The sequence below is a fragment of the Peromyscus californicus genome, unplaced genomic scaffold (genome assembly GCF_007827085.1).
Source record: "Peromyscus californicus insignis strain IS unplaced genomic scaffold, ASM782708v3 Scaffold_9__1_contigs__length_137607984, whole genome shotgun sequence".
NCBI classification, from domain to species: domain Eukaryota; kingdom Metazoa; phylum Chordata; class Mammalia; order Rodentia; family Cricetidae; genus Peromyscus; species Peromyscus californicus.
The window spans coordinates 132,384,122-132,400,485 of record NW_026294617.1 but is presented as its reverse complement, the minus strand read 5'-3'; the positions used below and the strand labels follow the sequence as shown (position 1 = coordinate 132,400,485).

The 16,364-nt window shown below is 40.0% G+C and overlaps 1 protein-coding gene across 4 annotated transcripts in view; it reads right to left on the bottom strand.

The window, feature by feature from the left end:
• The window catches only part of Erich3 (glutamate rich 3), a 115,608-nt gene that overhangs the window by 48,482 nt on the left and 50,762 nt on the right, over window positions 1-16,364 (bottom strand). For 3 of the 4 annotated variants that reach the window (XM_052732124.1, XM_052732122.1, XM_052732123.1), the window contains 2 exons: window positions 13,180-13,401; window positions 5,980-6,160 (listed from right to left, as the gene is read on the bottom strand). In XM_052732124.1, the coding sequence (XP_052588084.1) occupies window positions 5,980-6,160; window positions 13,180-13,401 (403 nt within the window). The remainder of the gene's footprint in view (window positions 1-5,979; window positions 6,161-13,179; window positions 13,402-16,364) is intronic. The other variant, XM_052732125.1, reaches the window with a different exon arrangement.

Below are 16,364 nucleotides of genomic sequence, written 5' to 3'. Positions count from 1 at the left end.
AGTGTCTGTGAGTATGCAACTGTGAGCCCTGGAAACTTCCTAAATCAAATGCAACCTGTCTTAAAGAATTAGACCTGAGAAAGTCCCATCCTGTACACCCTAGTATTTATGACCAGAAATTAAACTAAGGAAAAGGTAAGCATCTGAAAAAGCTAAGACACAAGGGCCTCAAAGGTGTACCAGTCTTACCAATAAACAGATTCCTCCATCCGAGGCTGGGAAGGCAGTTTAACCTCATTACAGGCTGAACCTGTATCCATGTACCGCAATCCCTTGTACTCAGCTGGGTCCTTGGAACTCTGTACGTACCCAGGAGAAGGTACACTCAAGAAAATACAGGAAAGGGCTTGAAAGACAGCTCAGCCATCAAGAGTACTTGCTGCTGTTTCAGAGGACCAGAGTTCAGTTTCCACATCAATCAGGTGGGTCACAACTACCTGTAACTCCAGCTCCAGGGTATTCAGCACCCTCTGGCCTCACTCAGCACCTCCACACACATGCACATACACACATGGAAACACAGACATAGACACATAAAATAAAAAATAAAACAAATATTTAAGGGAAAATTTAGGGAAAGGACACAGGAAATCAACTGCCAGACATGACAGGCCCCTGCCATGTCCCCATCCACCCTGATATTAGTGATTTGATTATTTCATGGTTTTCAAACTTAATGAACAAGATTTGGTGTCCTCTGCCTTTATCTCTTTTTTTTTATAATTTTATATATTGTGACTTTTCCCACCCCTGACTTGGTGGCTTCTTCATGGAGGAGTCAGAGGAATGCAGGCCAGAGAACATGGAGTTTGAGTCCTTGTCTCTATCCTTCAAAGATGAACTTGGGGATGACAGGGATGAGAGGTCCCCAGCCTATCCATGTCATAATATGTGATATTAGAAAGAGCGTTCTAGTGTTTGCAAAGCCGAGATGTTTGCTGTTCACTGATGATAGGTACCACTGAGGTACTAAAGGAAGGGCAAATACCAAGTGTGGATGGATGAATAAATAGATGATAGACACAAAGATAGAGACTCTTGTGCAGATAGAGGTCTCCTCCTTCAGGAATCTATAATTCAGCCACAGAGGAATAATGCACTGGATTATGAAGTAAGGGCATCAAATCCTCTTTCCTTAAAAATATGTCTTTGGGCACTCGGGAGGCAGAGCCAGGCGAATCTCTGTGAGTTCGAGGCCAGCCTGGGCTACCAAGTAAGTTCCAGGAAAGGCGCAAAGCTACACAGAGAAACCCTGTCTCGAAAAACCAAAAAAAAAAAAAAAAAAAAAAAAAATATGTCTTTGGAAATAGACTGACAATTTAAAGTGGAGCATTTAATTCATGTAAAAATCAGATTTCCTAAGAAAGCAGGAAGAATCTGCAGGCTTCTGCCTGGGGCTTCTCTCTCCCACACCTGCTGCCTTCTCACGGTGCACTTAGTGGGCAGAGAATGGCAAAACACCCAGAAGCTTCCAGTCCATAGAGCTGACGTATTTTGGTGCAGAAGATGACAACCCCTTGGCCTATGGTATTTCCACTAATAAGCAGCTACCTCCAAGCAGTTCGCCTGGAAGGTCAGAGGTTCCCAAAGACTAGAGCCTTAATTAGTGAAAGCAGTAGGTCAGACCTTAACGGGAGCCACTGGCAATGAGGCTGTCACAGCAGCCTTCCACAGCTCGCTACGCAGCCTACGGTTTCAGGAAGCAACCTGGGTCAGAGAGGACTCCACCTGTTTCATGAATCCCAATCTACACGCATCTTCACCTAGGCACAGACCAAACAAGAAAGCCTGGTGGAAACCGGAGCTGGGGCATGAAAACTGGACAGGCATGGAATGTTTCCCCAGACTCACCAGAGTTCAGAATCGTTCAGAACTTCTGGGTGACTGTTCAGGCACTGTCTAGATCTCAGAGATAGCATTAATGAAGGCTTAAGAGTACGTCATTCTTCATGACGGTTTCCTCTGCACCCAATGCCTGACGTTCTCATAGAAAGAGAAGCACATACACAAAGAGGCCACACAAAGTCAGATGCAGACACTGTAGTGACAAAGTTGTCACCAGCAGAGGACTGGGTTTTGCAGAGAATCAGAGTTGGGCAGAATCAAGGAAGGTTTCTGTTCTAGAGCTCTGCAAGAAACCCAACCTAGCATCATCTTCATTTTGGATTTCAGGCCTCCAGACATAGACGATAAACTTCTGTTGTTTACACCATCTTTAAAAGACACCTGCTTTCTCAGCCTAGGGACACTAATACTGCACAAATACACCAACCAGTAGAGGGTCTGAGTCTCTGCCAAGTCATGGATGAACACCAGCCTGTGAAATCAGACACCAGTCTGAGAACTCAAAACTTCACTAGCTTCATCACGATTCTAGGGATGAGACTTCACATTGACTCTAAAACACAGACTCTAGAAAAGTCAGAACAGGAAGTTGTTCCCACACAGAGGGAAAAGAGCGATCAAAACCACTCTAGGAACCTAGTGAAGAGAAATGATGTGAGGGTTCATCTTGATTGGCATCTTGACAACATCCGGAATCAACTCAACTCAAGCAGCTGGGACTTTTTTCATCAGATTATTTGAAGCAGAAAGACTCATTCTAAATCTGGACAGCACCTTCCGCTGGCAGTCCTGACAAAAGGGTATGGAAGTAGGAAGCTTTGCTTGTTGCCTGTTTGCCCTCCCTCTCCCAGGCAAGTCTATCTAGCCTGTGGCTGAGGCATCCCTCCCTTCACTGGTGTTAGAGACATCTTCTTCTTCAGGATTCCTACGTAACTGAAGACCAGCATCTCTCCAGGATCCTCTGGGTTGTCAGTGCCACACCGGGACTGCTGAGACAGCCATTATTATGGACTGTGCCTGTTGTAGTCAAGTTTATAGAGTCTGAGTCACAGTGACTTGCTCTTTATGCACTGTGAAGTCCTTGGGATGTTTTTGTTCCCATAAGGACTCATAACGACTGCAGTTTTCTCCAAGCAAAACATCCCAGGCACAGTGAATGACTTGGTAATAGAAAGATGCTCTTAGCCCCCGTTCTTCCATTATTTTTATTATCGTTCCTAATTTTCAAGAAGCAAGAAAAATTAACAAATGCCACATTTTAATGAGTGAATAATTCCAAAAGTATGAATAAAGTCTTTTATTTATTCTCCACAGGAACCTAAAATCCTGTTCACATTTCACAGAATCACACACAACTAAGGGCAGATTCTTGAGAGCCCAGATAAATCTCTCCGGTTACTGACCTCATGAGAGCTTCCTAACAAACCAACTCTTCAGTTTTGAACAATTACTCTCCTAGTGATAGGGCAAGCTGAGGCCAGAGTACAGCCTGGATAGAATCACTTAAGTCCCCATTCCATGCTGTTATGTAAGATCATCTAGTATCTCAACTCAAAGACCCAGGATCAGTATATATACAAAATAACTCATGCCCAGCAGCACCCTCCTCTGCCAGCTTCATGGTCTGCACCATTGGTCCACCATGTGTATTGTTTACTAGGCCACCCAGATCATACTTCATTTGCATAAGTTACATTCTCCAGCAAATAGTTGTTAATATACATGTTGTTGAATCAAGTGTGATACAGAACCTAGGAAACTGTTTTAAGCATAGAAGTGGTGATATATTGTGTACCCTAATAAAGTTTGCCTGAACTCAGGATTTGTTGAGTAGAATACTAATGTACTCCTCTGTCAGAACACAGTCCAAGAATGGAGTTCTGTGAGGAGAACTCTAAGTGGGAGAGAACTCCAAGAAAACAAGACAAGAGTCTTGTGACCTCAGTCTCTTCAAAACACAGAATTGTTCTTGGAGTGTGGTTTTGTGCACTGCCCAGGTGCATCACTCCCAGGTAGGAGTGACTTTACTCTGATTATTGTTATTCATGTGCCTCGATGGAAAAATATGTTTTTGCCACATATGGCTTGTCCTTGTAATTGAACACCTTACTCGTGTGACTCTGCTTAGCCCTCAGAGTATAAATTGACTGATGCTGGGAATAAAGTTGGCTATTGCATGATAAAAAAATAAAATAAATAAAATTTGCCTGAAGATCAGAGAGACAAAGGAACAAGCCACTGCCACATCTCACATCGCCAACTCCACAAATACTCTGACTGAAATCCTGAGTCCTCACCTGAAAGGCTCTAGCCAAAAAAGCCTCTAGATGAAAGGTACCCTTCTGCCGAAAAGTCTCTGGTTCCTGTCTCCTCACGCCTTATATACCTTTCTCCGCCCAGCCATCACTTCCTGGAAAAAAGGTGTGTGTGCTTCCCAGTACTGGGATTAAAGGTGTGTGCCACCACTGCCTGGATGTGTTTCTCTCCTAGACTGAGTCAATCTCATGTGGTCCAGGGTGGCTTTGAACTCACAGAGATCCACACAGACCTCTGCCTCCTGAGTGCTAGGATTAAAGGTATGTGCCACCACTGCCTGGATGTGTTTCTCTCCTAGACTGAGTCAATCTCATGTGGTCCAGGGTGGCTTTGAACTCACAGAGATCCACACAGATCTCTGCCTCCTGAGTGCTAGGATTAAAGGTGTGCGCCACCACTGCCTGACCTCTGTGTTTAATCTAGTGGTTTGTTCTGTCCTCTGATCTTCAGGCAAGTTTTATTAGGGTACACAACATATCACCACACATAGACACCTAAACATAGACATTCTAATTTTAGATGATAGCTAATTTCATCAGTTCTTCCAAATTAATACCCAAACATCATACTTTTAAAAATTAACTGTCTAAGCTGCTTGGGTTAAGATAAGAGTGTGTGATTCTGCTCCAGTTTATGCAGCGCTCACTTGGAATTCATACCCTTCCCTTTAGAAAAAGGCTGCTGCTTGGCTACCAGGAACAACTGAGGTAGCATCGAATCACAAAACCCACCCAACCTGGCCAGAGCTAGACAGATAGCCTTCAAGAGCCACTCCAGCTCAGGGAGCCTGTCTCCTCCCACATCTACAGCGATGGCAGTGAACTCTGGAATGCGACTGCAAAACACCAAAGTAAATTTAGACATTTTTGCCAAGTTTGTAAAAACGGTAACACTTCCCAGCAAACTGAGAAGCATGTTTCATTTTCCTTTAAATTAAAACTAATACTCTAGTATCTAGTTCATTTGGGGAGTTTAAAATGTGTAATTCGCAAATACGTCCTTATATTTGTAACTTTAAAGGTTTTGGACTGTTTTCCTTAGAGTCACTCTTTTCAATTGGTGAAAGAAAGTTAAAACAAAAACGAATTCCAAATGTACTGCAGTCCTTTCCCAGCTCCTCTGTCTGGTTCAAGAGTTCTCATATAGTTTTGAAAACTAACAGTGCTTTCAAAAGGGAGTTCCCTATGTAAGCAAGGACTGAACCCAGCTTTATAAACATGTCTCCTTTCACTGCTGCCCTACTAAACTGAATATTGAAGGGAATGTGTGGGAATGTGTGTTAATAAAAATATCTTATGCTGACAAGGATGGACTTAGGATCAAAGGAAAATAAAAAGTACTAAAAAGAACATTTAGAATTTTTTTTTACTTTAAGTTACTTAGGTGTGACTCATCATGGCATCTATTAATTTGTGATTTTTGTCCCCATGTATTCTAAATAACAAATTGTCAATCCATGATTGTTCTCTTATGGTAACCTATAATATCATTCACTGTAGCAAACCAAAGAGTTAACTTGTAATTTTGGGAACAGCATATTCCTGAACCATTTAATGATCATATATATCTCTGTCCCAAAATGAATCTGTCACCAGGTTAAACAACTCCAAATTCTTCCTCTACAGTCTGCAGGGGTAATTGCTGCTTCAGCCTCCATCAGGGAGCTATGAAGCTAGGTTTACTTTCAGGTAGTTGGTTTATAATTCCCTGGATGTGCATAACTTCACAAAGTGGATGAGGTCCTTTTGATATTATGTCAACAACAGCTTATCTGGAACATCAACCCAAGCATTTTTTTCAATTCACATTGATTTGTACCTTTCTCAAGCAGTTTGCCTTTGTAGATACAAAGGTTCTCTCCTCCACAGTGCTGTTGGTAAATCTTGATTTCATCTCGAAAGTCTGTGTCTTCGTAAGACAGGTGCACATTCTTCCCGAAGTAGACCATTGTGATAACTGCATTGCTATGTGGCGCTGCTTTGTAAACCCTCCCCGGATCCTAGGGTAAACAAAATACAACGGACTGAGTGACCTCATATCTTCCCGTCAGCCCTCCTGTTCCCACGTGACTTTATAATATGGAGAACACAGACATATAATTCCAAGCACTTCATGACAATTTTTTTTTTTTTTTTTGGTTTTTTGAGACAGGGTTTCTCTGTGTAGCTTTGTGCCTCTCCTGGATCTCACTCTGTAGACCAGGTTGGCCTCGAATTTACAGAGATCCTCCTGTCTCTGCCTCCCAAGTGCTGGGATTACAGGTGTGCGCCACCATAGCCGGGCTCTGACAAAATATTTATAAAGGGTCATTGCACACAATGTGTAAGAATCAAAAATATTACAAAATAAATTCCTCTCGGGGACTTCAGCATCCAGATTTTGGCTTTGATTTTGGTAAATGATAGGGATATGAGCAAACTGTTACTTTCCACTTTCAATTTTCCTCTCTTTCTTCTCTCTCTCTGCTGGAAAGGAAGTATTTTTGACACATTCAGCTACTTTTTAAATAAAAATTCAAACAAATGAACTGAATAAATACTAATGTTGTTTTGTTTTGAGTTGACATTGATCATGGCACAGTGCTGTGGGATGGTCTGTATGTCAAATGTGTTGCTGATTTGTCAATAAATAAATCACTGATTGGCCAGTGGCCAGGCAGGAAGTATAGGCAGGACTAACAGAGAGGAGAATTGAGAGAACAGGAAGCTGGGTGAGAGAGACACTGCCAGCCGCCGTCAGGACAAGGAAGATGTAAAGTACCAGTAAGCCACAAGCCACATGGCAAGGTATAGATTTATAGAAATGGATTAATTTAAGCTGTAAGAACAGTTAGCAAGAAGCCTGCCATGGCCATACAGTTTGTAACTAATATAGTCTCTGTGTTTACTTGGTCGGGTCTGAGCGGCTGTGGGTCTGGCAGGTGAGAGAGATTTGTCCTGACTGTGGGCCAGGCAGGAAAACTCTAGCTACAACACAGTGATAGTTTTGAAGTGACTACTTCATCTTTATAAGTGAGCAAAGTCAACAGACCCTTTCTTGGTCCATTCTATCTGAGAGGAGCATGGATACAATGATTCCTTCCAGGGTCCTTATAAGGATAGGTGATCATGTATGTCAAGTGCCTAGGATTATCATATAGAAGTCTAATTGGTTTCTCTGTTGAAGAAAACTGCTGACCAATTACAGTTAATTCCAAGAATTGAGAGAAAATAAATTATAAACACTTTTGAGTTTGATGATTGCAACAACAGTTCAGCTTGCTGTGCTGTATACTTAAGATGATGTTAATGAGTTCTGTGATCATAGACCATTTATTTAACCTGATTTGCTTCATCTCTAAAGTTAAGAAATTGTGTGTCCTTTTTTAGGTTTGTTGTATACATGGTATGTTAAATACTATATTCTAAGGGCTCACTAAATAATAGATGTCATTAGTATTGCCATTAAACATAAATTTTCATATTTTGTTAAAAGTTTACAGAGCACATATATAAGAACAGACAATTTAATGAATAAAAGGCAGTAGGTAGTTTGAAAGTAAGTATATTTCCAGATGTTAATGCCATGGAATAAAGAATGCCAGCTGAAGTAGTAATTCAAGCTGTCTTGGAAGAGATGGAAGAGAGGGCTGGGAGACTGGCAGAATTGAGCTTTCGTTCATCAATGAATGAAGAAGTTTGACTTCTTACTGTGATGATTTTGCAGCTTAGGCTGTACTGACCTGGAGAAGATATGTGCAAACTGTTGAACGATGTGAGATGATGGTGTCAGAACAGAGAAGCAAACATCGAGGCTGAAGTCATGGTGATGCTCAGGTTAAGGATGAGAACGGAATAAAGTCATGGGGGTGAGAAAAAAGGTAGGAGAAATGAGCCTGGCAAGCAGAGTGTCTGGAAGGGAAGAAGCAAAGCTTTGAGGAAATACAGAGGTACAGCGTGAGGGATGCTACCAGAGAAATGTCACAATAAGGAACGGGATGGGGCTAAACTCATTAACGCAGCAGATATCCAAACTGAATTAAACACAAACCACCTGCCTACTATGTTGACACATTAAAAGCCAGACTTCATATCTAAAACTCCAAAATGCTAAAAGTAAAAAAAAAAAAAAAAAAAAAAAAAAGTATATGAATAATTGTGAGTGCTGGGAATCAAACTAGTATTCTCTAAAGAGCAACAAGGGCTCTTAACCACTGAGGCACCTCTCCACCCCCAAATACAGTATTTTATAAAAGGATGGCCAATGAACACACATGATCAGAATTTAAATATGGCATCAGAACAAAAATCTCAATAGACTGTGAGGAAAATAAAAATGAAGATTCTCACAGCAAGATCATCAGTACAAAGAAGTAAAAGCAGGAGAGAAAAGTTGATTATTAGAATACTAGAAGATAGGTTGAGTAGTTCTACCCTTAACAGAGAGAATTCCCAAAAGGAGAAATATAGGTACGTGTGTGTGTGTGTGTGTGTGTGTGTGTGTGTGTGTGTGTGTGTGATTATATATATGTGCATACATGTGTAAAAGTGTGGCTATAACTGTATTCACACAACTCAAAGAAAAAATGAGTATACTTCAGGAGAACAAAACCAGAGATGAACGAAATGAGGATGCCAATACAAGACATGAAAGCAGAACTCCATGAGAGACACCACTAGTGATAAGAGCCAAACCAAAGCAGTGCTGGAAATAAAAACTTAACAATACACGTGAAAGCCTCAGTGGAAAACATCACCAACAGAATAGACTGTGTAGAAAACAGACTATCGTGACTGGAGGACAAGGTAGAGAAACTGGGTCAGACAGTGATGGTAAATAAGTTTTCAAACATATGAAGATAACAGTGCAGAGATCCGGAAAACCATGAAAAAAAACCTAGTTGTCTGTTTTCAGATTGTGGGAACAGCAAAATAAAGTTTAATACCAACTATATAGATAATACTTTCAAGAAAGTTTTCAAACCTAGAGAAAGAGATGAGTACCCAGGTACAGACCATAACAACTCTAAATAGACTCTGAGAAGAAACGCCCTGTGAAATGTTAAAATAGTAAGAGCACAGAATAAAGACTGGCTGTTGAAATCCGCCCAGAAAGGCCAAGTCAAAGTCAACTAGAATAATAGTTGATTACTCAGCACAAACTTTTAAGCCTGGAAACAATATTCCACAATCTGAAATACCACAATTCTCAACCTAGACTATTCTACCCACCACAACTATCTATTAAATTTGAAGGATAGATAAATTTTTTATGATTAAAAAAACAGACTGAAGTATTTATGATCACTAAGTCAGCTCTACACGAAATAGTTTGGTTTAGAAAAAAGGAAAACCATACAAAAGGGGTCCCAGAGAATTAATAATAATACCAGAACAGTTTATCAATGAGGTCTGAGAAAACTTCATACAAACAATAAAATGACAGATATTAATACACATATTTCAATAACAACTCTGGGTATTAATTGCCTCAATTCCCCAGTAAGAAGGCACTTCATATTCAATAAAGAACAATCTACAAGGGAAGATATCATAATTATAACTATGTATATACAAAACACAGACATATCCAACTTCATAAAATAATACTCAATGATGTAAAAACCATGTATTAACTCCAACACAGTGATAATAATTCCAATACCTCACTCTCAACAGTAGACAGGTCATCTAAACAGAGAAACATTGGAGTTAAATGACATCATAAATCAAATGGATCTAAAAGACATCTATAGAACATTCCATTCAAACACTAAATAATCCACAATCTTCTTAGCAATCTATGAAAGATTTCTCCAAAACTGGGATATACAGAAAGTCCTAACAAATATAGGAAAATTAAAATACCATATTCTATTTTGCCACAATGGAACAAAGCTAGACATCAACATTAATAAAAACTACAGAAGGTACATAGAGGACTCGAACACACAGAGAGTAAACATACACCTCTGAATGATTATCAAGTTACTGAAGAAATTAAGAAGGAAAATTTTAAAAATGTCTAGAGTTAAGTAAATGAAAGTACAAAATACCAAAAATCTATCAGACACAAGTCAGACAATCTTCAAAAAGTCAACTGGAGTGGTAGGGCATGCCTTTAATCCCAGCACTCAGGAGACAGAGGTAGGTGGATCTTTGTGAGTTCAAGCCCAGACTGATCTACAAAGCAAGTTCCAGGACAGCTAGGGCTGTTAAACAGAGAAATCCTGTCTCTAATTAATTAATTAATTAATTAATTAATTAATTAAATGTCAATAATGCCAAGTGCCTACATCAAAAGGCTTGAGAGAGCTCAAATTAAAAGCTTTATGGACATGCCTTAAGGCCCTGAAAAACAAGAACAAAACAAAATCCACAAACAGTAGATAGGAAGAGATAACCAAAATCAGTGAAATAAAAGTAAAAAACCAGAGTAGGTCAGTTCGGGCTGTCTCTCGACCATTGCCGGCAGTCTGTTGTGTGGGTATCTTTGTGGATTTCTGTGGGCCTCTCTAGCACTTTGCTTCTTCCTGTTCTCATGTGGTCTTCATTTACCATGGTCTCCTATTCCTTGTTCTCCCTCTCTGTTGTTGATCCAGCTGGGATCTCCCGCTCCCCCAAGCTCTCTTTCCCTCGACCCTCGCCTTTCATTACCCCCACTCATGTCCAGGCTGTTCATGTAGATCTCATTCCATTTCTCTGTCATTGGGCGATCCCTGTGTCTTTCTTGGGGTCCTGTTTTCCGGGTAGCCTCCCTGGTGATGTGAGTAGCAGACAATTCATCCTTGTTTCATGTCTAGTATCCTGCTATGAGTGAGTACATACCATGTTTGTCTTTCTGAGTCTGGGTTACCTCACTCAGGATGATTTTTTCTAGATCCATCCATTTGTCTGCTTTATATGAGCGAGAATTGTTGAGACCAAGGTTGGATAAAGCACAGGGACAAATAGCCAAATGAATGGAAACACATGAACTATGAACCAATGGCTGAGGGGTCCCCACTGGATCAGGCCCTCCGAATGGGTGAGACAGTTGATTGGCTTGATCTGTTTGGGAGGCATCCAGGCAGTGGGACCAGATCTTGTGCTCATTGCATGAGTTGGCTGTTTGAAACCTGGGGCCTATGCAGGATTGTTTGGCTCGGCCTGGGAGGAGGGGACTAGACCTACCTGGACTGAGTCTACCAGGTTGACCTCAGTCTGTGGGGAAGGCTTTGCCCTGGAGGAGATGGGAATGGGGGGGGGCGTTGGGGGGAAGGTGAGGGGGACGGGAGGGGGGAGAACAAGGGAATCCGTGACCGATATGTAGAACTGAATTGTATTGCAAAATAAATTAAAATAAATTAAAAAAAAAAGTAAAAAACCACAAAGAATCAATGAAACGAAGTTGGTTCTTCAAAAAGAAAAATAAGATAGGGAGGAGGGGAGGGGAGGGAAACATTCCAGCAGATACCAATGAAATTCCAGAAACAATGTAGCAAAGATGCGTCATTCTGCATTAGCATCAAGGGATGGAATATTGAGGAATGCTCATGGGGACATTGAGGGAGAGGGATCAGAAACAATGTGAGAGGTGGAGGTTGGAGAGAGGAGCTGTGAAGTGCTGACTTCTGAACTTGACTGGGCTGGTACACACGGAGCTCACACAGCTGTGGTTGCCTGCCCAAGATCAAGCCAATCACTGCTTCAGCAGGGGTTCGGATGAGCTCCTGAGCCCCCTCCCCCAACTTAGGAGCTTTTTGCACTTGTTGGTGTTAAGGGAGGGATAGTCACTTTCATTTGGGGATGTTGGCACTGATAGGTTACCCACACCCTAGTGGTAGCCCCACAATCATTTGTAAATGATCAGCATGAATAGATTAGAGAGATAATTAGTAATAATAATGTTAATAGACATGAAGTTGGGCAGGAGTCAGCTGGTGGGTTTCAGGGGCAGTTGGAGAGAGATAGTTGGGAATATAAAAGATAAAAAATATGTTAAGTGTGAAATTTTCAAAGAATAGTTTTTTATGTAAATGAAGAGAAAACTGGTCTAAGGTGCAGTCTACATGGAAAGGATTTGATAACTCTATGTAAAACCTGCCCTCTGCAAAGAACCAGAGGAAATGTGCCAAGAAGGCTGGAGACAAAAACTGCAGAGTGCAATGTCACTCAAAGATGGGGCACTCGGGTCAAAGGAGTCTTCAGGAGTGAGAGCAAAGGCTCTGCCAGAGACAGCATCAAAGAGAGAACTAGAGGAAATCAAACGGAAAGAAGTAAATGTGAAATGGGGGGAAAGAAAGCCCCGGCCTTTTGAGAAGTTTTGAAGGGAGGGCAACTGCTGAGGGTTAGATACGGACCAGGGGCTTGGAAAGGGTGTTGGAGATGAGGCTGACTTGGAATTGCAGCATGTAGAGTGTGTATGCATTTTGGTACTTGCCTACTTGATGTTAACTCTGGAAAGTGTCAACTCTACTATCTGCTAAGAGTCAGAGAAGTTCCATGTCATTAATGTGGTTGTGTATTTGCCAAACGAAAAAGATGTCCTCGGCTCTCTTACTAGACTGAAGCTGTTATGTAGTTCATCTAGGCTTACAAGCATGTGCTATATCAATGCTTTGGGGAGAATGTGTGAAAACCACAGCATTTTCAAAGAACACTGAAAAAAACTGTAGCCAATATTCACAAATTTGCAATAAATCATCAAAAATAAAATTATAGCTATTACACTTTCTAGCTATGCTTAAATCCATGAATTTTCATGAATTAAATGTTAAGATGCTCTGAATGATCACATTAAGGGAAACAAAACTGGAGGCAGTTAAACTAAATCTTACCACAAGACTTCCTGAGTCTTCTATCATCAATGATGATAAATTAGCTGTTCAGCTGACCGATTCAGACGTGTTTATAGCTGTACTTACAAAAATAATGCATTTCTTTGTGTAATGCAATTTTGTACTTGATTCTAGAAAATTCTTCTACTACAGATCTAGAACTCAGCTGGTGTGAAGTCATCAGTGTTACAGTAATAAAAGAACATTTGACCCATAGTCACCCTGGTGTAGAGGGGCTCTAAGCCATTGGGAGCCGTGATGGGACGCAGCCTCTTCCTCCTCCAAGGCTCGGACCTGTTCTCCCTGCTTGAGATCTTTCCTGCTTGAGGTTGGGGTGTCGGGGGGATAGGTGTCAGGTAACTGTTAATGTCTGGAAGTTGGTAGGAATCCGGCCTCTGGGAATTGTCCATGTAGTTCCTGAATTTCATCATTGCTTTCTTGCCCTGTAATCACACACCATGATGTAAGAGCCAGTGACACACAAGCAGGACCCCAACGCAACCCCTAATCAAAGGCAAGCCTGGACGATTGGCACGGCATACAAACCCGCGGAAAACAACAGACCAACCCAACATACACACTTGAAATCTATTAAAATCACATTTTGTATCTGTTGCAAATTTAATAAGCACATGTTTTTAACCTTGTGCAAATGTAGATTTAATAGAAGACTTAGGAACAGCACTCAAGGGAAAATTAATTTGCTAATTTTGTGCCAAGAGGTATGCAGGGTTGGACTCTGAGGCAGGCCAGTGCACTAAGCAACAGGAAGTACTGTCCTCACATTCAGACTTCATACATCCCAAGGTTTGAACAGGCAGGAGAAGCAAGGCTGTGATCAAACACCAGCTTGTACACTGTTTGAATTACTTCAGACTTTGTGAAGGACAAACAAAATGATTCACCAAGTTTCAAAGAGAATATACACTTTGACCTAGAAATCCTGCAAACAGGAATAAATCCTATATCAAATTTACTATTAATATTAAGTACAAGTACTAATACTCTACTGTAAATGTGTATTTGGGCATGCACCTATGTGTGTGTGTGCTATTTAAATATGTGTGTATATACATACATACATACATACATACAAATTCAGTTGAATCATAAAAACTTTAGCACCCTAAAAACCCATACATATATATATAAATATATATATATGAAAAGAATTAAATTTTGCTTTGTTTCTTTAATTAGATTATATATTTCTCACTGGGGTATAGTAATATAAGCACATTTATACTAACATATCAGCACATGAAGTATGATGTAACACTTCTTTTAAGCAATTTATATGTAGATTTTTATTTAAAAAGCAAGAACAAATGGAAAATTTCAAACATTAATTTATCCTTGTGGGATGAATCTTTATGTTGCTTGAGGGTTTAATCAAAATGCCTCACTTTAACCATTTAAAGGCTTTACAAGTAAAACCAATAATTTTTACCAGACAGATCAAGTCTAAACATTTTTATAAATTGGTTATTTTTGTGTATCTGAAGTATATTTCCAAATTTTATGGAATCTTTAGATATGTTTATCAATTTTACACCAATTTTTTAAAATTGTTAAAAAATTATTTACACTTATACAATATAAATTTACATTATATTTTTGTATTCCTAATTAACTTCTAGCCAATTTAGTCTAAATTTTGAAATGCTTAATAATAAAATTTATTTTTAGAAAAGGAAGTTCTCCAAAAGGCACTGGTTACTAAGTAAATAAAAGCAGAGTAAGTCAAAGCATGTCTAGCTCAAATCTTGAATAAAACCAGAACTTTTGTGTAAGCGGATTCTACTGTTTGGATGTTAAATTACATTGAGCATTCTTATTTTGTTTCCAATTTCTTTCTGCAATAGATTGCATTGAGCCTAGGATATCAAATGAAAAGTAAATGCACATGACATAAATATCAAAATTAATTAATCTAAGACATTGAGAATTTGGATAATTTTAATTGCTTTTAAAAATAAATAGCATAACTGGTATCCAGAGCTTGTCTTGTTTTGGAAATAATTTTAATAATATTTTTAATCTTTTTCTATTTTTAACTGATGGTATATTGGATAATTTTCTAAACTGTTACATACAATCATAGTGTATTTTTATGGACTTAAGCATCTTAAACTATACTTTATTATGGGAAAAACTTTTCCCAGTTGTTCACTACTGTAAATATGACAGTTCAAAGCAATCTTGACTCTTCCTTTGCATACATGTGCCTTGTTCTGTGGGTAGATTCCTACATGTTAAAACGGTGGTAGATCTTTCAAGTAGTGCTTTGAAAATATGTATGCTGATTTCTCCTGGCAGAAGAGACTCCCTCTGAACATTGGCAGTGTTTGCCAAGTGATTAATGGCATCAAAACCAACCTGTTGTGGACCGAGTCACTGTTTCCTAAAGATGCTCACCTGACTGCTGTGACAAGTTCAACCTGGTTTTACCTGTGGCACTTCCAGTCCTCCCATCGGTATACCCATCACTGCTTCAGTAAAGCAAGAAGGGTCAACCCAGTGCCCAGTCCACACTGAACAACAATGCAGACCACTGTCTGTCGTAAGGAGTTCATCGGCTGGTCAGCACTTTCGCCATCAATACCACTTATAAAAGCAGGTGTCTTTTCATAGTCTATTTTGCTTATGCATATTACATAGTAAGCTCCAATAAGCTACTGGTGTCTTCCTTGATAATCAATAAAACACTTGTTCTTCAATACCGAGTCTATCATAAGTGCCCAAAATATTTAAATATTCAATTTAGGCAATTGAAACTAACACAAAATCAATCTTCATCTTGTTGGTACATGTGAGCTACCCAGTGCCTTTCCTTCAATAACCCACACTCTCAATACTTGAGTTATATTGTATGTCACCATGTGTGTATATGGAGTTATTACTTGCATACAGTGTCTCAGAGTATATCTGGGGGAAAATCATTGAAAGTGAAAAAAAAAATCAGCTTCTGGGAGCCAAAATCCATGTGTCATCTCACTATCAGTGTTCTTAAGTCTAGGAAGAAAATTTACCAAAGTAGATCTCAGAACTACATAAGTTTGGGAAGAATGTAATCACCTTGGCAAACATGGAAAGTACCCATTGGAAGACTGCCCAGTAGGGAGGAAGTTCTACCCATCAGGCTTTCAGTATGTCCAGCCCTAATAATGGCAAAGCTAACCCTGGAGGACACAGAGAGTTTTAGGCAAAGACCTGTGAGTTTCCAGGTACTTTTGGCAAGCCCACTGATAAGATGAAATGGATGCCCCAGGAAGCCTTAACCTGATCCAGGAACACTGCCTTGAGACACAGTCCCATTCTGATTCTTCGGTCACCAGGCAACCTCCTGATTGTGATCCTGTCTCTCAAGTGACTCTGCCAACCTGGGAGACAACATTGTTCCTAC